The sequence below is a fragment of the Varanus komodoensis genome, unplaced genomic scaffold (assembly GCF_004798865.1).
Source record: "Varanus komodoensis strain SLA01 unplaced genomic scaffold, ASM479886v1 scaffold1, whole genome shotgun sequence".
NCBI classification, from domain to species: Eukaryota; Metazoa; Chordata; class Lepidosauria; order Squamata; family Varanidae; genus Varanus; species Varanus komodoensis.
This window is the reverse complement of record NW_025335268.1, coordinates 18,279,432-18,300,571: the sequence shown is the minus strand read 5'-3', so window position 1 is coordinate 18,300,571 and position 21,140 is coordinate 18,279,432. Positions and strand designations below refer to the sequence as shown.

Sequence of the window (21,140 nt, the reverse complement as noted above, 5' to 3'; positions counted from 1 at the left end):
TTCCAGTGGATAGTCCCCTTCTACTCAAGGTCCTTGAGTTTATTTTAAACAAATGCTGATTGTAATTTTGTTTATTTTACTTTTCATAAAAGCTTTAAAATATATCAGGCAGATAATAATCTGGTACAACGCCATTGTTATATAGATTTCTCTGTAATGAAAAGAAACCTTGGGCTACCTGATTTACTATAGCTGTTTACAATCAGTTTGTTCAGCAACCATTAGACCTGTTTGGTTGGTCTTTTTTAAGGATAGATTATTGTATCACTCAAATTTTAAATAAATTGATCTTATATTGTAGCTACTGTGTTTGTACTTCCTGAGATTTTCAAATTAATACCTTCCTAAGTCAGTTTAAAGTTGTACCCATTATGCGGGTTTGGCATTTTCCTGCCTCACTTCCAGCTATAGAAATTTCAGGCTCTCTTCCATGCCCCAATTCAGACTTGGGAGGCAGAGGATGCTGAGTGTTCAGAGACCCAGCTCCAAATTTGCAGGATCTTGGTGCTGGGGCTCAAAAGACTCTAATGCATCTCCAGGTAATGTCAAGGGGCCAAAGACTGTGCTTTGAATTGATGTCACAAACAGAAGACATAGCTGCTCTCCCTAGATCCACAGCCATGTGGCATCAACATACTGCACAACTAGCACACACCAGGCAGAAAATTCCAGAACACGAGCCAGCCACAGTTAGGGCACATTCCTGTGTATATTTAGACAGGAAGAAATGCCTATAATTCCCAGCATGCCCCAGCCAGTCCTTAAGCTCATGGATTCCTCTTACTAAAATCAATCCATGGTGGGATGGTCCCTGCATATCTTCACCGAAGTACATCTCACTGAGTTCAGTACCACTTGCGTTCTCCTATTAAATGTAGGTAGGAAAGCAGTTTCACAGTAGAGGTAGGTGAATGACCCCCACTGTGTCACTTTTGCATGTGCCCAGAAGTTTCTTTCCTCCCATGTTCTTCATTTTTGATCTATAGATCTAAATAATCCACATGTAAAGATATTTTATTCAAAATATGCATCTGGAAAATGTGAGACGTTTTCTGAGCCAAGAATTACAATGGTAGATATGAAAAGTATGATAGCAGATGGACAGCTGTGTCCTACTGACATGTTAGTCCAGAAGGGGTAGATCAGACTGGCAGGGGCAAAGGCTGGAGCCCCACTTTCCAGATTGTGAGGAGACCCTCCATGGATAAAAGGAGGCTCTCCAAGCATGATGAGAGCAACAGTGTGTGTGTGTGGGGGGGGGGGGCTAGTGCCCTCTCCCTCCTGATGTGCTTGAGATGTCTGAATCCGGCACTAGAGCTGTTCTTTGCCTCTGTGGCTCCCACCGGCTTCCTCCTCCTGTCTCTTCCTCTACAGACATACTAAAAGAATTCCTTTTGGGTTCTCCCAGTTTTCATATTGCTTCCTCCTGAACAACACCAAAACTTTGTTTCTGCTGTATGTTTGGTTTTCCCCTCTGCAGTTAGCCACTCTGCAATATCAGCTCCATGTTGCAAGCACCGTTGTCACGCTCTTTGAAGATACTGTTTGGCAACAACATCCCGGATGTTCGTAAGACACCCAAAAGAAAGTGCATTAAACAGAAAAAAAAGTCTTCCCCTTTGTCCTGGCACCCCTTTAGAAGTGTACCTGCATGCACCTTGTTCTGGATGAGCGATGCCAGTCTGCCTTCTCACCTCTGCCAGAAACAGAAAAGGGCAATTGCCTTCCAGCAAGCTGCAACCTGCCCCAGTGTTTCAGAGTGAAGCCATGCAACTTAACTGAACCTTTGCTTCAGGAAGGAAGCATGCTTGATAGACTTAAGAGAAATCCTGTAAATAGAGCTCCACTCCACTCCTGAGGTTAGCTACAAAAAGATTTCAATGTTTAGCTATATTGTTTTGCTTAAACTAAATTAATCGGTCATTTCAGATCAGAGGCTTTCAGTCCAAAATCCACAACTTAGGGGAAAACCTGTATAAAAATGAAAGCTATGTAAATTCATAGAAACAGAAACAGAGCGAGTCAGAAGGGGCCTCCCGGGCCATCTAGTCTGACCCCCAGCCCCAGCTGGCTCCGCTCACGACATCCCTACCATGTGCATGTCTAGCCTATCCTTGAACACCCTCACTGATGGGGCCTCAACCACCTCCCGGGAAAGCCCATTCCATACCCTGGGGTCCTAACTGTCAGGAAGTGCTTCCTGGCATCTAAATTGAACCTTGTTGCCCTCAGCTTTGTTTCGTTGGAGCGCAATACAACCACAGACGCTAGAAACCATGAACATTTGTTCTTTAAGTTTGTGTGTGTTATGCAGGCCCAGCAGCATCTGATATCCCAGGACTACAGGGCCCAGTAGGATCCAGCACTACTGGCATCTGCTCTTGGCTGTCTACACCTGGCTGTTGGGTCTGTGAGCCTCCATGTTATGCTTCCGAAGAGTAACACTACACTAAGTACCCTAAGGCATTCTGGGAAATAAATGTGGCCACTTCCAGCCATCCTTTGGAGAGCTTCTGCTACTACCATCACCACCACATATGATGGCCCTTGCCCATCTGTTTGCCCAAAGTTTCTTCAAACCAGAGCCAGCTTTGGTGGGATGTAATGAAGGTTTTTCTGATCAAGAACAGAGTATTCTGAGGCTCTGCTTGCTCTACTCCAACTTTGGAGCTCACCTTCTTAACAAGAGCTTATCTACATACATGGAGGTATTACATTCAGCTCTATCCTGTTAAACATTTTGCCTGGACATGTCTGAAGATCAGTGAAAGGCAAGCCAGGCCTTTGCATTTTGCCTTTGTCAATGATGAGACCAAGAACTCCATAAGGGGTTTCTGTCTTGTCATAACCGTGAGAACTCAGCCGGTTTAGGGATAGAGTCAAAAGATGGATCACAAGGACTGGGCTGTTACTGAAGCTCTCATTATCCCTTCAAGCAATATGGGGAGCAGGGGGAGGAGGGTCCCTTGCCAGTGCTGAAAGAGCCATGCCTCTCTGGGGTCACAAACCAGCCTTAGAGAGGAGGAGGAGGGGTGTGTTTGGGGCAGGATGGGCAGGGGCTGGGACTGATGCTAAATCCAGATGGTGCCCCAGATGCCTTTTCTCCCCCTTTGTGCTGCTTCAACTAGATGGCCCAATATAGGTGAAATGCAGGGCACAATGCAAGTGGCAATGAAGATCACACATTCAAGGGAAGAGCAATGGGATCACACCTATGGTCCCTGCCTATGGTGTGTATTTCGGCACAGGGAAGCAATGCCACATATTGCCGAATATTCATGACCTGGCAGGGCAACCCAGGGCATGGGTCTGTGGAAAAAAGAAAAGGTGTTTACCTTTTTAATTCTGAAATAAACTATACTGTACTGTGGTAAATCTTGAAGAATGGACATCCATTATGACAGCCTGCATAGCCACTGTCCCAGTAAATTCCAAAAATTGCAGAAAGCTGTATTGATTGATATGAACAAATCCATGCTAGGAGTATTTATTTGCTAGGAATGTGTCTTTTGTAAAGCCAGTAGGTCTGAATTACCCATTCAGGACCAGCCCATCAGGAACCAATATATGACTGCTGCAGAAATTCATTTCTCAGCTGCTGGGAGGGGTTCAGCTGAGCTCAGAGGGAACAGAGAAGTCTGCGATAGCAGGTATACCAGATGATGTTGGCCGCCCTGCTACTAAACAGTGTGCTGGTGCAGCAGCCCTGTGGACCCTGCTCCATTGCACCACTGATCCTAGACAGTGAACTGATTCCAGCTGTAGGCCCTGGAGGCCAGAGCTATACCAAACAGCTGATCACACCCACCCAGAAAATGAGGACTTTTACCTGCCATCATGCCTTCATTTCTGGGCTATCCCCTCCAGCGTGCTAACAAGGCTCATTCCTGGGAGAAACTGCCAAATCTGCCTGATTTGTAGCTAGGTAATGGGGCTCCAGTTAAGCCCAACCAAAGCCTTCTGGAAATGTTTGTTGTTTTAGATCTCCCTCATGCATGCTTCTATTTTCTGTTTTCTTAGTTAGGTTCCCTTTTTTCTTCCTTGCTCTGCCTTGTCACGTCAAGGCAGAGCTGGGCAGGAAGCAGGAGGAGGGAGTTTTCCTGGAGACCCTGGAGGAAAGCACGTGTCTCCAGGAGCCAAGTGGCTCCTCAGCAAGTTCTGAAGATAAACTGCTGTTGGGCACTTGGTTCCACTGGGGTTATGTAGCCTTCGTTCTTTCATCACTCCTTAGCTGGGTTTCCTAGAAGCCTTCAGAGGCAGCCCAGTGTAGAACTCTTTGCAATAACCAAGCCATGCTTCACTACTCTGATGGACACTGATAACACAGGCACACTTTGCAGGCTGTTGTAAGAAGTGTTGCTGGGTTTGAGAAGGGCTTTGAACATTTGAAAGGTGCAATATCATTATCACTGATGCAGAGAGGACCCAGGGCAGCGTGACCACTGTTCTCTACCTTCTCTTAGTTTAGACCAGCTTACAGGCTGCTTGATACACATCTGCTCCTTTTTGCAGTGCGTAATGGAGGGGACTGGCCAGCCTCAAGTGATCAGTCAGGCCTCCCTGAGGCTGAAATGAGCTGGAAAGCCATTCATGACATCCTCACATGTTTCTGTTTTCTGTACTAATTGGAACCTTCTGCACTGCTTGGCTAGGCTCTCCTTCAGACAGCAATGCTGGTGCAATCAAGAGTGCATGCGTGTGCATGGGGAACCAGAGGCAGACCTGACCCTTGGGACCAAGCTTAGATCAAAAGGCCCCAGAAGCTATGTTCCTGTGCTGAACCAAGCCAGCAGAGTTGAAGCCTTCTTCATGTGAAAAAGTTTCCAAAACTACAGCTTTCTTTTCACAGCACTACTTGATGTTGTGATATGGAAGACTTCTGTGCTCCCAGTTCGGCACATTAATATAAAACTGGAAAAATCAGAAGCTATGGGTATGCTTAGTTGGGCATCTGGCAAGAGCTTCTCTCTCTCTCTTTTTAATGCCTTTTATTTATTGTAGCTACAAGTTAGTTCAGTCAACATTCATTTAAGGCACAGATAATAAAATTTCAGAGACAAGGCATAATACATAAATACATAATTCATGTTGAATGTTTAGTGGACTTCACTGTTCTTACCATATGTGCTTGGTCCACCAATGCATCCTACTTTAGCTTTGAATATACTTAATGAAGACACAAATCCCCAGTGCACTGAATACAATAAAGAAATATGAATGCAGAATATTAATAAACGAGCAAAAGAAAGCTTATGTTCCCCTTCTTTGTGGTTTATTGGTTGCCTGAATAGGCCACAGTGCCCCATGGGCATCCAAAGGTGCTTGGAAAGGCAGCACGGTAATTCCTCTCCCCAGGCTGAGAGGTAAGACAACACCTCTTGCCATGGATGTCATATGCTTCCTCTCTCCTGCTACTGCAGAGCTTGCCAGGATGCATCCAGGCTCCCTTCCACTTCCTGGAAACAAAGCTGTTTCAGTAAGATAAACAGCTTCATTCTTACTGCAAAGGCATGCCTTATCTACAAAAAGATTGAGGAAGGCAGCTTCTGGGCCATCATCTCCAGTGCTCTTCATCACAGGCTGAAGGATGAGACCTTGGCATACTTTCAAGAAGCTATTTTGTCTCTTGGACACTGGAAAAGGCCATTACACTCTCTGCAGAACCTCAGCAACCTCCTTGCCAGTTTCTGATAAAGCCTGAACACTTCTCTGCTTTTTTGCTGTGATGCTCAACAAGTGAAAAAATGAGGTTTCAATGAGTCCCCTTTGTTTAGCACCTCCCACTTCGACCGCCTGAATGTATGTGTTCATTCTTTCCAACAATGCAATGCTCCAGACTCAGCCGCCCCCATTCTGAAAAGGCGTTTCTGTCTTCCTATGAGCCATTACTTCCAACCAAGCAGCTGCCAAGCTCAGTCTTAACAAGTCCCTGCGCATCAGGTGTTCCTTTGCACCAATGAATATGAGGCACCACAGAAGTTGACTAGCTGTTATTTCACCTAAAATATGAATATTCAACATATTCAGCAATCTTCAAGGGCCACTGGACATTCCAGCCACGTATGTATTAATGTTCCCCTGGGTCTACAACCCCTCCAGCATAGCAAAAGTAACATGAAGTTACTATTGGGCAATTTGATATCGGTAAAAAGCCATCTATGCACAGTTCTTAAAGATAATCCTCTTATTTATGCCAAAATTGGGGGGAGGGGGGTGCCAAAGCTATTTGCACTGAGCCTCTAACAGCTGCGTATCAAGGTCTGTTTCCCAGTGGATTTGCAATCCGTGTGAGTTACCACAACTCTCTGTAGATGAAAAATACCACATAATTCAAAACAGCATTACTAGACATGGAAAGACAGACAAAAAGGTGCACACATTTCCCCCCAAGATCTGTATTGGGAATGTTTGTACAGATCAAGAATGTTGATTGATCTGCAAAGAAATACAGCCTTGACAAAGATGGCCTCTGTACTTGTAAAATGATTGGAAAGCCTTATTTTTACTGGATTTTTTGTCTTTGCCTTTGCTTTTGACAGTTAGGATGCCATTTTTAGGCCTTTTCTTTTTGCATGCTCTCATCAGAAAGTGGGGATTTTTATTCTCTGGCTTGTAGTAGTTATACTTAGGATAGATTAGAAATGTTTGAGGTAGTTCAGAACAGTCCAGAAGTCTTCCTTCAGAACATGTTGAGATTAATGCCTTCTACATTTTAGATTTGCTTGACATATCTTTCAATATTATTCTTGACTATAATTTTTAATGTTTGCTTTAAGTATGGAAGCTTCTGAAATAAGGAAACCCTGGGGCAGTGCCAGGTACCAAAAAGATTCATCACCCACAAGACAGGGGTGTAAGGGGGAGGAGAAAAAGAAAAGAAATGCATATTTTTGAATACTGATTTACTATGCTCCCCCCCTCTCGTGTGTGTTTGTGTGTGTGTGTGTGTGTGTGTGTGTGTGTGTGTGTGAAGTGAGTGTGTATATGTACATGCATGTTTGTGTTTAGGAGACCCTGTTTCCTTAAGACCCTCCTGTCTGTAAAAAGGGATGGATGGACAAGAAGACAGAATGTTTTCAGAAAAAAATATCCGGCAGAAAGTTTCAATGACTTGGGTGGAAACGGAGGTGAAGTACCTGGGGGCAAAAACTAGCTAATCCAGGGGGATCAGTTGCAACATCAGGATGCCTTTATTTCAGCATATGCCCATAGGCAGCTGGGTGGTGGGGCAGATGGCCTCCTAGAAATTAGGAGCTCTACTGGGCTGCAGCCCTAGTGGGCCCCTTTAACACTGGCTCCAAGATTTCCTTCAGCAACATCTTTAGAAGGTCCTGCAATGACAGCTCAGCACTTTTCTTAAATAAAATTTTAACACTAGCCATTGCTGTATTCACTGGCTTGCATAGGGGGGGATCTAACCTCCAGGTGAGGGTGCATTCCTGTGAATTGTGTAGCTCCAGGGTCAGGCCTGTTGCAACATGACCTGACGCATGATCAAGCCAAACTAAGTACCATTCATCACATGTAGCAGTTTGTGATCTTGATACAGATAATCAATATGTGAGCATGAAATTGAGTAACTCTTTTTGCCATTTTATACCAGTAAATGAGAATGTTCATGAATGAAAGGAATCTGAGAGAAATTACAAGTCTCTCACATTATACATGGGACCCCAGTTATCCATAGTCTCGATTCAGCTAAACTGTCATGCTCTGTGGCATGTCGCTGATTGCAGTAGTCAGGGAGGAGCATCTTCATCTGCTTCATATGTGCACACCAAGCTCAATGGAGCCCACTTGAGCACTGCAATATTATGTGCATTTGCATCAATGGTGCACAGAGGTTTCCTTTGCTGGCAAAGGGGCTTATCTAATTACCTTGCCAAAACAATCATCTGTGGAGATTGGGGTTATATATTTGCTATATGATGATCTTGATGCATTAATGCAAATAGCCTTAACGCAGTTGCATTAACCCTCTGCTAACAGAAAACTGATAATAAAAGTAGCAAGCAACATGTGTGCAAGAAATACATTTTCCAATGCCATAATTTTTAGGTGAGTAGTTAACACATGACTGTATGACTGACAAACTATATTGCTTCCATATCATATGGTAGGAACTTTTTCTGCCAGGGAAGTATTAAAAGCATGAAATGGATTTTCTTCTGGCATTCACTGCAGTCTGCTTTCTATCACCAAGTGTAAATATTTCAAAACTACAAACCCAGTTTCCTTCAAGAGCTATATTATATTACATCTCTGATAATGCAACTTTTAAACACAAAGACATTTATATTCCATATTTTACCATCTTTTTGGTCTATGAAAGTTCTTAAGGGGACTCTCTGTCCTTTAATCTATTGTCTATTGGCCTGTGCCACAAAGGGAGCCCTGACTGGAAGAGGGAATCTACAATGCTCACATCTTTTGTTTCCTTCACTGCCTTACTGAACCATGTCAGAGTCACACTGTCGTGGCACCATCTTCTGTGCATGCTCTATGAGAAGTAATTGGTCAAAATAAGGGGCTGCCCCTAAATTATGTTCTGTACATGTTACCCAAGAGGCAAAGTTACATTTGAATTGACCAGACCAGAAGTCTATGGAATGAGAGCAACATAGGTTAACGGCGAGCAATATCTCATATACCTCATCTCTATCCTCTTGCACAGCACATAAATAATTATTAAGGGCACAATCTTATGAATGTTTAGACAGAAACAGTAAGCTGAAACCACAGCATTCTTCAGCCAGCATTCATAAGAGACAATTAATTTCTATACCACACTATAGCTGTGCATTGGATATCTCCAGAGAGAGGGGAGAGAGAGAATTCCTATAGACCATGGCAACTCTCCCCAGCTCTCCAGTATTCCTTGATCCTGTAGCAAGTATCCTGGTGCGCAGAGCCAGGAAAGGCCAACTGCCCCTGTTCACCCACCCAGGTCTTGGTTATACATGCCAAATTGCTCACCTCATCTGGAAACCCAAGGACAATCTGAGAGGGCACTTGCCAAACCTTGCGAGGAACACATCAGAGTTGTCAACTGCTGGGCTACATTCCCAGCCACACGCCTAGCTGGCCCTCTACCAAACACCCTCTCTCCCTCTAATTGCCACTTCACTACTTGAGCCCCTCACTTAGTCCCTTCCCCTCCCTCCACTGTACATACTCAGGCCCTGTGAAGAGGAGGAAATGCTCACACCCCACAATATGGAGTACCACCAGTGTTAAGAGGGGAGGCCCTTCCCCCTGCATCCCCCCAAAGGGTCCTGCTGGGTCTCCATCCCAGCTGAGCAAAGCAGGCCTTGGGAGGAGTTGGCCTTCTCTTCAGAGGGCTGGAGCTTCTGACGCTTCTTTCAGCAGAACCTCAGCTTGTCCAGCCACAATGCCAGCCAGTAGATGAGATGGCAAGGAAGCTGGTGGACAGGCTAATCCATGTGGGAAAGACGGCTAGCAAGGTGGTGAATCTAGCACTCCCGCCCTTGTTGAGAGTGCCCAGGTCTGTTGGTTGCCTTCATGAGCTTCAGGTCTGTCGTGAGTCCAGCTTTGGGCCAGCATATAGTTCTGCTGGACCTCTGTGGATTATACTCTAAACTATAAAGTAAAAAAAGGTAAATGTGAGAGGATAAATAATTTCATGACACGTTTATTTCTGCCTCTCGTCCTATTTCAATACGTACAGACAATTTGTATGCAGGAGAAGGATGTGGGAATATCAGAGCCTGACAGGTTAAGAGTCATTCTAGCAAAAAAGCGGTAATTCTAGAACTTTACATTATTGGTGTTTGCAAATTATAATTCCCATAGACTTTTTCTGTCCTGACCTTGAGATTCTTTTTCTTTCAGTTGAAGCCTATGGACAGGCTGGTGGATGCAGCTGAGCTGAATGGCTGCTTGTCTGCTTGCCACACACACAATAAAAGTACCAAAATTGCTAAAATTTGGCTGGGTGGCACACAGGTTTAAAATTGCATTTTGGCTTCCCCCTTGAGCTTGGATGGAAATAGCATTTGGTTTGGCTGAAAGCTGAAGAAGATTCCACACGTTTGAGCTCCTGGGTGGCTCAGTGAATAAGCTCTTCAGATCATTTGCTCTTGAGGGATAAGAAAACAGCCTGTACTAATGAATATGCACAAATCATGTGGCACTGGCTCATTTTTCTTTCTTTAAAAATGCCTTTTGTGGCAAAGCCATCACCTCCAAGACAAAATGGCTGCCAGAAGACTCTGGTTCATAGGAAGAAAAAGCTTGCTGACTCCAATTTTCTCCAACAGTGGTAGGTGCTTCAGGAAGGTCCCTGAGACTCAGAAAGCAACTGTGAGTAAACCTGGAGCTTCCAAAGAAAGGAAAAAAGGAAAATATCTGATGAGCTGGGGGAACACCGCGGGTGCTCCATCGGACCCTGGGGGCCGGCTAACGCCACCCCCCGCAGCCACCGCTGGACCCACCTGGGGCCAGAGGACGCCAGGCCGGTCGACAGCCGACAACGCTGCCGCCGGGGAGGACGCCGTCATCTTGCCGTCCAGCGGGAGCCGCGAGTGCCATGCACCCGCCCTGCTTCTCTGCCCCGCTGGCACTGGGTGAGAGCCACGCCGGATTGGGGGCGGGGGGCGGGGACAGACAGCCAGCTTATCTTGCTGGACGCGGCCAGGGCCGGCGGCCAAAGGGCGGTCGCCGCCATTTGGGGGCAGTGCAGAAGCTGGGCTGGCCAGGGGCCATGTTGTCGGCTGGCAGGTGGGATTGTAAATTGGACTGGGATGTGCTAGGGGGGATTTAAGTGGTTTTACGTGGTTTTAGGTGTTTTTAATGTGTTTTAGCTTATATTTTTAATGGAGTTATTCTCGGCTACTAATATGGGGTTGCCTGGGGAGCACGTGGGCGTTGCCATTGGGGTGGTTATGGGCAATGCACGTTATGGCATTGAGGGTCTAACGTGTCTGCGTAGAAGAAGGAGGGACAGATGGCTAGCACCTGTTCCTCCTTCTGGTTATTCCCCCAGCCTGAGGGTTCCAGGTAGTCCTGTCAACCGCCCCTCCCCCCCAGGCCTGTTGGTGCTGCTGCTTAATGCCAGGTTGGTCCACAATAAATCTTCCCTCATCCATGACTTGATTGTGGATGAGGGGGCCAACCTGGCTTGCATTACAGAGACCTGGGCGGGTGAGTGAGAGGACGTCTCCCTCTCTCAACTGTGCCCGCCCGGGTATCTGGTCCAGCACCATCCATGCCTGGAGAGGAGGGGAGGGGAGGGGGGGTCACTTTGGTTTATCGAGCCTCTATTTTCCTCACGGGGCTTCCTGTCCCCTCGAGACCGGGTCTACAGTGCCCCTACTTGGTGCTGGGCAACCGAGACAGATTGGGGATTCTGTTGGTGTACCATGCACCCTTCTGCCCAACAGTCTCCCTGCTTGAGCTGACGGAGATCATCTCGGATTTGGGGTTGAAGACTCCCAGGATGCTGGTCCTGGGGGACTTCAATCTCCATGCCGAGACGGTCCTGACCAGGGTGGCTCAAGACTTCATGGCCCCCATGGTGGCCATGGGGCTGTCTCAACACGTCACTGGCCCGACCCATGAACATGGACACACTCTGGACCTGGTTTTCTCGACGGAGCAGGAAGAGGGTGATCTGAGGGTGAGGAACTTGTGTCTGACCCCCCTGTCATGGTCAGATCACTTCCTCATGAGGTTTGAGTTCGAGAGCGGCCTTTCCCTCTGTAAGGGTGCGGACCCAATTGTGCTGGTCCACCCCCGGAGCCGGATGGATCCGGATGGATTCCTGAAGGACCTGGGGGATTTCCCGGTTGATAAGGCTGGTGCTCCTGTCGAAGCTCTGGTCGAACTATGGAATGGGGAAATGACCAGGGCTGTTGACACAATCGCTCCTTAGTGTCCTCTCCCACCTGGCAGAGCCCATTTCTCCCCTTGGTATAGACTGGAATTACGGGCGATGAAGCGGGTTGGGAGACATTTAGAGCATAGGTGGAGGAAATCACGGGATGAATCTGACTGAACACACTTGAGAGCCCATTATCGGGCCTATGCTGTGGCAGTGAGGGCAGCGAAGAAGAAATTCTTCTCCGCTTCCATTGCCTCCTCACAATGCCATCCGGCGGAGCTCTTTCAGGTGGTGCAGGGGCTGGTACATCTGGGCCCAAAGAAAGATCTCATGCCACCCTCGAAGGCCCGCTGTGACAACTTCGTCAAGCATTTTCAGGAGAAAATCGCTCAGATTCGTCACGAGCTGGACTCTACTATTGAATCAGATCCTACTGGGGAGGTGCCAATGCTACCGTCTGGTCCACAATTGATGGATGAGTTTCAGTTGTTGCAGCCTGATGATGTGGACAAGGTGCTTGGACAGGTGCGTCCTACCACCTGCTTACTGGACCTTTGCCCATCTTGGCTACTCAAGACAGCCAAGGATGGGATTGGGACCTGGATCCTGGAGGTCGTCAACGCCTCTCTGAGGGACGGCCGGGTACCTGCCCCTTTAAAGGAGGCGGTAGTCTGGCCAGTCCTAAAGAAGGCATCCCTGGATCCAGGGCAAGGTGTTAGAGCAGGTGGTGGTGGGACAAATCCAGGCACTCTTAGATGAAACTGATTATCTGGACCCATTTCAGTCTGGCTTCAGACCCAGGTACGGTACTGAATCTGCCTTGGTTGCCCTGTATGATGACCTGTGCAAGGAGAGAGACAGGGGGAATGCATCCCTGTTGGTTCTCCTGGACCTCTCAGCGGCTTTCAGTACCATCGACCATGGTATCCTTCTGGATAGGCTTGCGGGATTGGGAGTTGGAGGCACTGCTTTGCAGTGGTTCCGCTCCTATCTCAATGGCCGATTCCAGAAAGTGGTGCTGGGGGACTATGACACTGCGCCATGGCAGCTATGCCATGGAGTTCTGCAGGAGTCCATTTTGTCCCCCTTGCTATTCAACATCTGCATGAAACCGCTGGGAGAGGTCATCCAGAGGTGTGGGCTGCAGAATCATCAGTATGCTGATGATACCCAGCTCTACCTCTCTTTTTCAACCAATCCAGGTGAGGCGTACTGAACCGGTGCCTGGCTGAGGTAATGGGCTGGATGAGGGCCAATAAACTGAAGCTCAAGCCAGACAAGATGGAGGTCCTGTTGGTAGGTGGGTTGGGCTTCGGGATGGGGGACCTGGACCTTGTCCTGAATGGGGTTGCACTCCCTCTTAGGGACAGGGTTCACAGCTTGGGAGTGCTCCTGGACCCAGAGCTGACATTAGAAGCTCAAGTAATAGCGGTGGTGAGGAGCGCTTTCCATCAGCTGTGGCTGATCCATCAGCTGCGTCCCTACCTGGAGAACGACTGCCTGGCAACTGTGTCACATGCATTGGTAACTTCCCGATTACATTTCTGTAACGCGCTCTACATGGGGCTGCCCTTGAAGACAGTCCGGATACTTCAATTGGTGCAAAATAGAGCTGCCAGATTGCTGATGGGGACTGGGCATTGTTCTCGTATGACCCCAGTTCTCCGTCAGCTTCACTGGCTCCCCATTGAAGTCCGGGCCCAATTCAAGGTGTTGGTTATCACCTATAAAGCCCTCAACGGCTTGGGACCTGGTTATCTAAAGGAGCACTTGCGTCCATATATGCCCTCCCACCCCGAGATCGGCGGGGGAGGCCCTTCTCTGACAGCCCTCTGTGAAGAATATTAGGAGGGTGAGTACCCGAAGGAGGGCCTTCTCTGCGGTGGTGCCCCACCTATGGAATGCGCTCCACAGAGAGGTCCGCCTGGTGCCGTCGTTATTTGTTTTTCGGTGCCAGGCCAAGACCTTTTTATTTAAACGATATTTTAATTGTTAATCGGTTGTTTGTGGTTTTAAATTATGGCCGAGAAACTCCAAATTTTTAATGTATTCTATGTTTATTTTCTTTGTAAGCCGCCCCAAGGCTTCAGCAATGGGTGCGGCATAAAAATGTTATAAATAAATAAATAAATGGTAGCTCATTGCTAATTCCATTACAGCAAGAGAGACTTGAAGGAAACAACTGATAGAAGGAGTATGCATATGTGGGGAGATATTCTACAGCCCTCTCAAATCTGGAGAACTCTAGAGGCTGAGGACTAGAGTCCAGCATTACTGGCCACTGGTCATGTTGTCTGGGGCTTGTAGGAGCTGGTCCAAAACATCTGAAGAGCACCAGATTGGAGAAGGCTGTAATGTTCCAGGAGCCAGCCCTGAGGAAAGCAACTTGGGAGTAAGCAGGAACACTTAATGTAGGCAGGATACCTGTCTGGTTGATAATTGGGAGATATGAGCAGAAGCAACCCACAGGGGCAGGAGGAAAAAGCAAAGACCTGAAGAGATGAGAAAGGAGGGCATTCCAATCCTGGCCTTTTATAAATCATTGGAATCATTGAAATGTTTGTTTTTGCTAATAGTTTCTACATCATTAAACTTTCCACTGTAGCTCCGCAGATAAGATTAGCAGTCACTCTAGGACCACAGGGAGAAAGACATTCTATTTCTCCTGAAATATTATATTTATATTAAAATATATTCACTCAGTAAGATTTGTCTTGAAAAGTTTGAAAAAGGATTCTCTAGTCATAGAAACAAACCAGAATTGCTCAGATCCCCAGAATGCAAGCAATTGCCTACATTAAAGCAGTTCCTTTGAGCAAATCTGGGCATGTGGAATTGGGAAGGGCACAGTGATGATTGAAAGTCCATGTTATTCCTTGAAATTCTCTACATTCTTAGGCTGATCTTCCCTTTGATGCTCACAAACATAAAGGGCCGCAGTGGATCAGACTGAAGTCCTACCTAGTCCCTCGCCTGATTTCCTGCAGTGGCCAACCAGATCTCTCTAGCAGCCAACAAGCAGGGCTTGAAGGAAACAGTTATGCCCTCCTCTTATTCACAGATAGGCTAATTTCCTATGTGTTTGGCTAATTGCCTTTTAAAACCAGTCAGGTTGGTAGCCATCACTATATCTTGTGGTAGAGAAATCCAGAGCTTGACTGTGCACCATGTAGTTTCTTTTGCCTTAGCTAAATCTCCCATGATTCTGCTTCACTGGATGAAGAGCATATTTCTCCCCTCAGAGATCCAACCAAAGCAATGCTCTCCTCAAAGTCTCTCTGATACCACCATAACAGCCAATTCTATCACATCTACCTAGAAATTTTATATTTCTATTCATTTCCTATTTTTATTTTCAGTGTTTCAAGAACATGATTTAGAAATGTTAGATGGATAAAAAATCTTTATTGTATTTATAATTCATAAATTACAATAATCACCAGAAAGTGCTATTCTCCCACAAAAATATATAGGCTTTCTGAAAGAAGAACAAAGAAGATGCATTCATATTACTACTCATCTTTGCAACAGAAATAGTTGGTCATCATAGGGCTGGGGAACCTATGAACTACCCCGTACTATACCTCACCACTGGGCAAGTTGTTTGGGGCTGATGGGAACTGGAGTCCACAATATCTGACAGTTCCCCAGTTCTGACAGAAGCTTAAAATAAATTGCTGATGCCCATCATTCAGCAACTACAAAGATATCCATTGCCAGCAGTGGATTTCATGCTTAGAGATTCCCAGCAAAGAGGTAAAATTTAAAATTAGAGAAATAGTCACAGTGCATTTAAAAAGAAAGGATGCATGTTTTCCCAGTTCTCCATTTCTTGTCATCATTTGCCTAATGGTGAATTCACTAATTTACAAGCTGTTCATTGCACATTAATTCTATTAAAAATAAAATACATGAGGTGGTCTTGGATGTCTAAGAGTAGAATTTGGGCACTAAGAAGGAAAATAGTATTTCAAACTAATTCCAAAGTTAGCGACATTTTCTTCCAGCCACACAGAGAGACCACATGTGCAGCAATTGTCAGATGATTTAAGTTGATTTGTGTGGTCACTGATGAACACTTCATGTGAGTCACATCCGCCACGTGGATAATTGAAGCGTTTGTGTTGGGAGACTTGCAGTGGCATGGAAGGATAAGGCACACTGCAGCCACCCTCTTCTGTCTTTGAAGTAAGTAAGTTGTTGACTTTGCTAGTTCAAGTCCATCAGCTTTCATTTCTTACTTTAGATGCGAATGCTCCTTGTTTAAGATTTATCCCCACCATCCTGTATTAACCCCAATAAGGTTATAAATCCCATTGAACTCAACAAGGGCACATAAGAATGCTTTCAGAACTGGGTTTTGGGTTTTCGGCAATCTTCTGCAGAATCAGACATAACCCAAAGTGCTTCTTCTTGCTGTAGCTATCAGAGCTTCAGAGATGGAAGTAAAGTCTGTAAATCTTCCTCGGCCTCTTTATCCTAAGAAAAAGAAAAGAAAAAGAAAGAAAAAGGGGAGGGGAGAAAAACAACTAAACTTATGCAATTACCTTGGAAGAACCACCCAGAATGTCTACAATGCAATGCCAATTGCTGCATGTGAACAAGATATTATTTTCAGCATTAGTAGTCCAAGAGAACATAACTGCTTCATTCTTCCTTTTAATCATTATACAAAAGTAAAGTATAAGGCTGAAAGAGGGGAGAAGGAGAACCCCTCCCCCCAACCTCATATGATGCTTTTCCTTTCCAACTTCCTCTTAAGCAAATGAACTGAAGTATTCATTACATATAATTCTAATGGATCGTAATTAAAGGTTTTCATCCTCCAACCACCATCTTTGGAGGCATTTCAGTGAACCCAGTGCCCCTGTGGCTTCAAGCCTGTGCCTTGCTTTCAAACAAAAACAAAAACCTATTTCCCAGCCTTTAAAACGCAGGTATTCAGAGACGCACCATAATCCACCCCTAGCTATCCTGGCCTTGCAGCTGTTTACAGCTTGACTTTAGTTGGTGGCCCTAAGCAAGGCAAGGTCCTTGAGCGCCAAGCTGCACTCACACACATCGCTTGGGTGGCTACTTGAAATGCAGTGCATGCAGGAAGCCATATAAGAGGCAAGCTGCTGAAATGAAGTGGGTTCTCAACAGGTCTGGGCACTCTAACTGTACCATTACAAATTTAGTGACGGTGCATTTGAATATCCTGGGGTTGTATCAACATTTGCATTTGCTTGCCTTGTAAAGCTGCATCACTGTGCATGAATTTTAAGCAGTTAGAGTTTCCTAAACTTATGAACTTGCCCAGAGTTTCACACAAAGTGTAAGTATCAGTGCTGGGGCTTGGCCAGCCAGTCATTGTGCCCTAGCAACTGGCAATCTCCAGGGACAAGCCACACTAACAAATTGGACAGGGTTGAGCACTGTAATGTTATTAGCACTCAGTAGATGAGTGATGCTCAAGGTTTCCAGTTGCTGCAGCCTTTCTTCTCCCCCTCCTTCAAAGCAGACCAGAACAAAAAGCTTTCTAACTGAAGGGATTATGTTAAAGCTGGCTTTGTAGTACAAAGGAAGAGTATTGCAGAAGTCAGTAACAAAAGAAAAAAGCTAAGTTCGGTTACTGGCCATCAGGAGAATATAGCTTAATAGTAAGATGTTGATTCCAAACCAAATAGTTCTCCCTTTTGCACTGAAAACAGCAAACTGCACCTTCAAGGCGGATCTTCCAGGTTCAGGGCCAACGGCTTGGAGCATCTGAGGTACCTCAGCAGGTCCACCCACTTAACCTGGCACCATATTCTAGCCTGCCCCTTCCACAATAGCACACTTGCTAAACTCTCCCACAGAATTTGAAACTGCACAATTCCCGGTGACTGCCTGGCTTATTTCTAGGTTCATTGGCCTTGGCATTTCAGTTATGGATTCTAGTTCCTCCCCTTGGCCTGATTCAGAATCCATCTCCATAATTTCTGAAGGCTATTTAACAGGAGGAGTGGGCCCAATCCCTACACAAGTAACAAAAGCTGCCTAGCCAACACCACAGGTAAGAGTGGGAGTAATCACTACAGCAAAGTAAGTATATTTCTAGATAACACTGTGCAAAGCACAATGGGGAACCGGTGACTTACCAAATATTGTTGGACTACATCTCCCATCATCCTTATCCACAGGCCATGCTGGCAGGGCTGATAGGAGTTGGAATCCAGCAACATCTGGAGAGTCTTAGGCTCCCCATCCCTGGCAAAGGGAATACAGGTAAGTGACTAACAAGTAAATAAGGTGTATGAGAGAAGGCTAAAGCATCCCACTAATTTTACTGTATGGGAAAAGCCGTTGGGCACTTTTATACAGTGCCAAAAGACCATCAAGAAAAACAAGAACAATTGTTCAACCTACCTACTGAGGATGCAAAAAGGAAAGGCCCATTCAGATATAATATGTAGGTGTCAGTAAGCAATAATACGTGATCAATTTGGATTCTCCTTCTCTTTCTTTCATGCACATAGTTTCAAAAGATAATTCCTATTTTCTTAACCATAGTTTCTCAAGATACCTGAACCTGAAATTCTGGTTTAAGGGTTCATGCAAACCAGGGCCTGGTCTTGGTTTGTGGGATACACTTAAATCAGTTTTCTGTTCAGATGCCATGTGGTCTTCAAAATGAGGTGCCCCCTCAAACAAGTAGGTACATAAAAGGAAGAAGGCAGTGGGGAAAGTTCAGTTCATCCTTTGCTCACACCCCAAAACACCTCTACTCTATTTTCTGACATGTGAATTACTTTATTTGATAATGTTTCGAACATGGACTTTCTCTTTTTGTTTTGTTTCTCCACCTTCCTTTGTGGAAATAAAGGGACCATCCTACTTATCTGCAGGTCTTTCTGAAATTATGGAGAACCGTGTCACCTGAACAGCGCCAGTATTAGTGTGATGGATAATTATGCCCCAGCTTTCTAGTCTAATTGGGCTGGGGACAGGAATGCCAGGCATGAGCCAGCAAATCTCCACCACAGTCAGGAACTCACAAGATGTTCTTAGGCTAGTCATTCTTGCTCGTGCTGAGCCCCCCATCAGCACTATGGGAAACCAGTACTAGCCTGCCTTACAGGCCTAGCATATGATTACAGAGATAATGTACATGAAATGCTTTGAACTCATGAATAGTGCTATCTAAAGTTAAGCCTTTCTTATATACACAGAATTCTGAATGTGCAGGATAGCAGTACACAGCAGTCTCTTATGAATGCTATACTATTCCAACGAGCACTGAGACTCCAAAGTGCTTTGAAGTTCACAGAAGTGCAGAAGGAAGCCTATGCACGTTCAGAACTCTATGGCCATAACAAAGCCTCAGATAGTTTTGGAATGTGCCCTGTAGGATTAGATGGCAGGAAAACAGGCTTAACTTAAACATGAATTGCATAAAATGAACTTAGAAACTGCATGGTAAGGAATAGTTTCATAGCAGGACAAGGGTTAGGGCTAGGGGTTTGAAATCTCATGTTTTCAAGCAAAAGCTAGACAGACCATTGTCACGGTCCTCTCCATTTGTCTTGAAGCATTGGACTCTACTAAAAGTCTTGGACAGACCTCTCAATGGCTTAATTCACGTATCCACTGAAAGCTTTCATTTAACATGTGATTTCAGTGGCAATAAGTTGACCTAACTAACCAAGAAATCATGTATCAGTGCCTGGTAGTATTTATTGTACTCATTGAGCATTTCTGCCAAAATAATGTCTGTCGCAGGAAAAGCTACCAGGTAAAATTTCCACCTTACCCAAAGACCGCACCACAGAATTGTTCATCTCAAAATTCTAGCATCAGTAAATCACAAGACACTGTTTTTCTGAATCAAGTTGTTGAGTTCAGCCACGCTGCCCACAACATACACATGCTCTCTCTCTCTCTCTCTTTTAAGTTCCCTTGGAGCATGTTTTGCGTAGTGGGTCTTTGGCTTGGTAGTGCTAAACTGTACTGCAGAATACGTAGTTACTAGATTGCATGTGGTGATTCTAAAATACACAGCTGCAAATCTTCTGATTGGTGTGACTCACTTGTGTGCTGCCAAGTTCCTCATTAAAATTACCATCACGCCATTTTGACAGTCATCTGTTTACATGCAGTTTCAAAATACGTAATTTCATTACATAATTTTGTAATACCCTATGTGCACATTTTGAATGTGCAAGTGCCGTCAGCCATACCAGGGAAGTCAGCAGCCACTTTCCATTTGACAAGAAGTTTCCCATATTTCATAAGGTCCTGAACATGGGACATGAAATGCTTCCCCAGAAGCCCTGAGAGTTGCAGAAGATGAGGACTACTATGCATTTCTCCCCAGTATCGATGCTACTCCAAACTGACCTTCATAATCTCGGCTGTTTACATGTTCAAGGAAACATAGAAACAGAGCGAGTCAGAAGGGGCCTCCTGGGCCATCTAGTCTGACCCCCATCTCCAGCCTCATAGCTTTTATGCATCCCTGATGAGGCATGGGAACCAGCCACAAAGAAAACCTTTGTGTCATAAAGACCTACCTCCTTTGTGACAGACAGAATTGACAATGCAGTTTCACAGCACCTCAGAGCATTGCTCCTCTGGCCAAGTTCTTTGTAGCACTGGGAATGTGGGAAGCAAGGAGATCAGGCATTTAGTTAACTGCATTTTGCACTTAAGGAAAGAAAGGGAAAACGGACTATGGGTGAAATCCTATGCATGTTTAGATAGAAAAAAGTCCTATAGCTCTTAGGCACAATGCATTTCTGCATACAGGATGGGATATATTGCTATAAACACTCATAGGATTACTCCCTAATTTTAGTTACCTTTGCCAAATAGACATAATTGTGCTTAGAATATCCAGGATGTATTTCTTCAGCCTGAGAGAAAACACAAAAAGAAAAGAAAAGGAGCTACAGCACAGTAATTTGAAGTTTTCTGACACATGGGAGAAACAGGAGATGACGAGGGACAAAGGGCAAGGGCTAGAACCAGATTTAAGTGCACAGCATGCCTGAAAGTCAGCTTCCTGCCATCCCTTTCCCAGAACAGCTTGCTTGCCCACTCCCTGAAAAACCAGAGATTCAAGGGCACCTGATAAATGTCCGTCATGTTTTAGCGTTTGTAGGAGGACAGAAGGGTCCTGCAAGGACGTCTACTTTTTCCAGTCACCTAAATCTAGACAATTTGTCATATATTTATATTTATATCCTGCCTTTATCCCATTATATGGAGCCCAAGGTGGCTTACATCATCTTCCTTTCCATTTTATCCCCCTAACAACAGCCCTGTGAGGTAGGTT

General features: G+C 45.4%; 1 protein-coding gene across 2 annotated transcripts in view; it reads right to left on the bottom strand.

The window, feature by feature from the left end:
- Window positions 1-15,227: 15,227 nt before the first annotated feature.
- The window catches only part of RMDN2 (regulator of microtubule dynamics 2), a 30,463-nt gene continuing 24,550 nt past the window's right edge, over window positions 15,228-21,140 (bottom strand). For both annotated transcript variants that reach the window (XM_044454171.1, XM_044454094.1), the window contains exons 9-11: window positions 20,665-20,718; window positions 20,377-20,457; window positions 15,228-16,321 (exon numbers count right to left, since the gene is read on the bottom strand). In XM_044454171.1, the coding sequence (XP_044310106.1) occupies window positions 16,268-16,321; window positions 20,377-20,457; window positions 20,665-20,718 (189 nt within the window). In that variant the 3' untranslated portion in view covers window positions 15,228-16,267. The remainder of the gene's footprint in view (window positions 16,322-20,376; window positions 20,458-20,664; window positions 20,719-21,140) is intronic.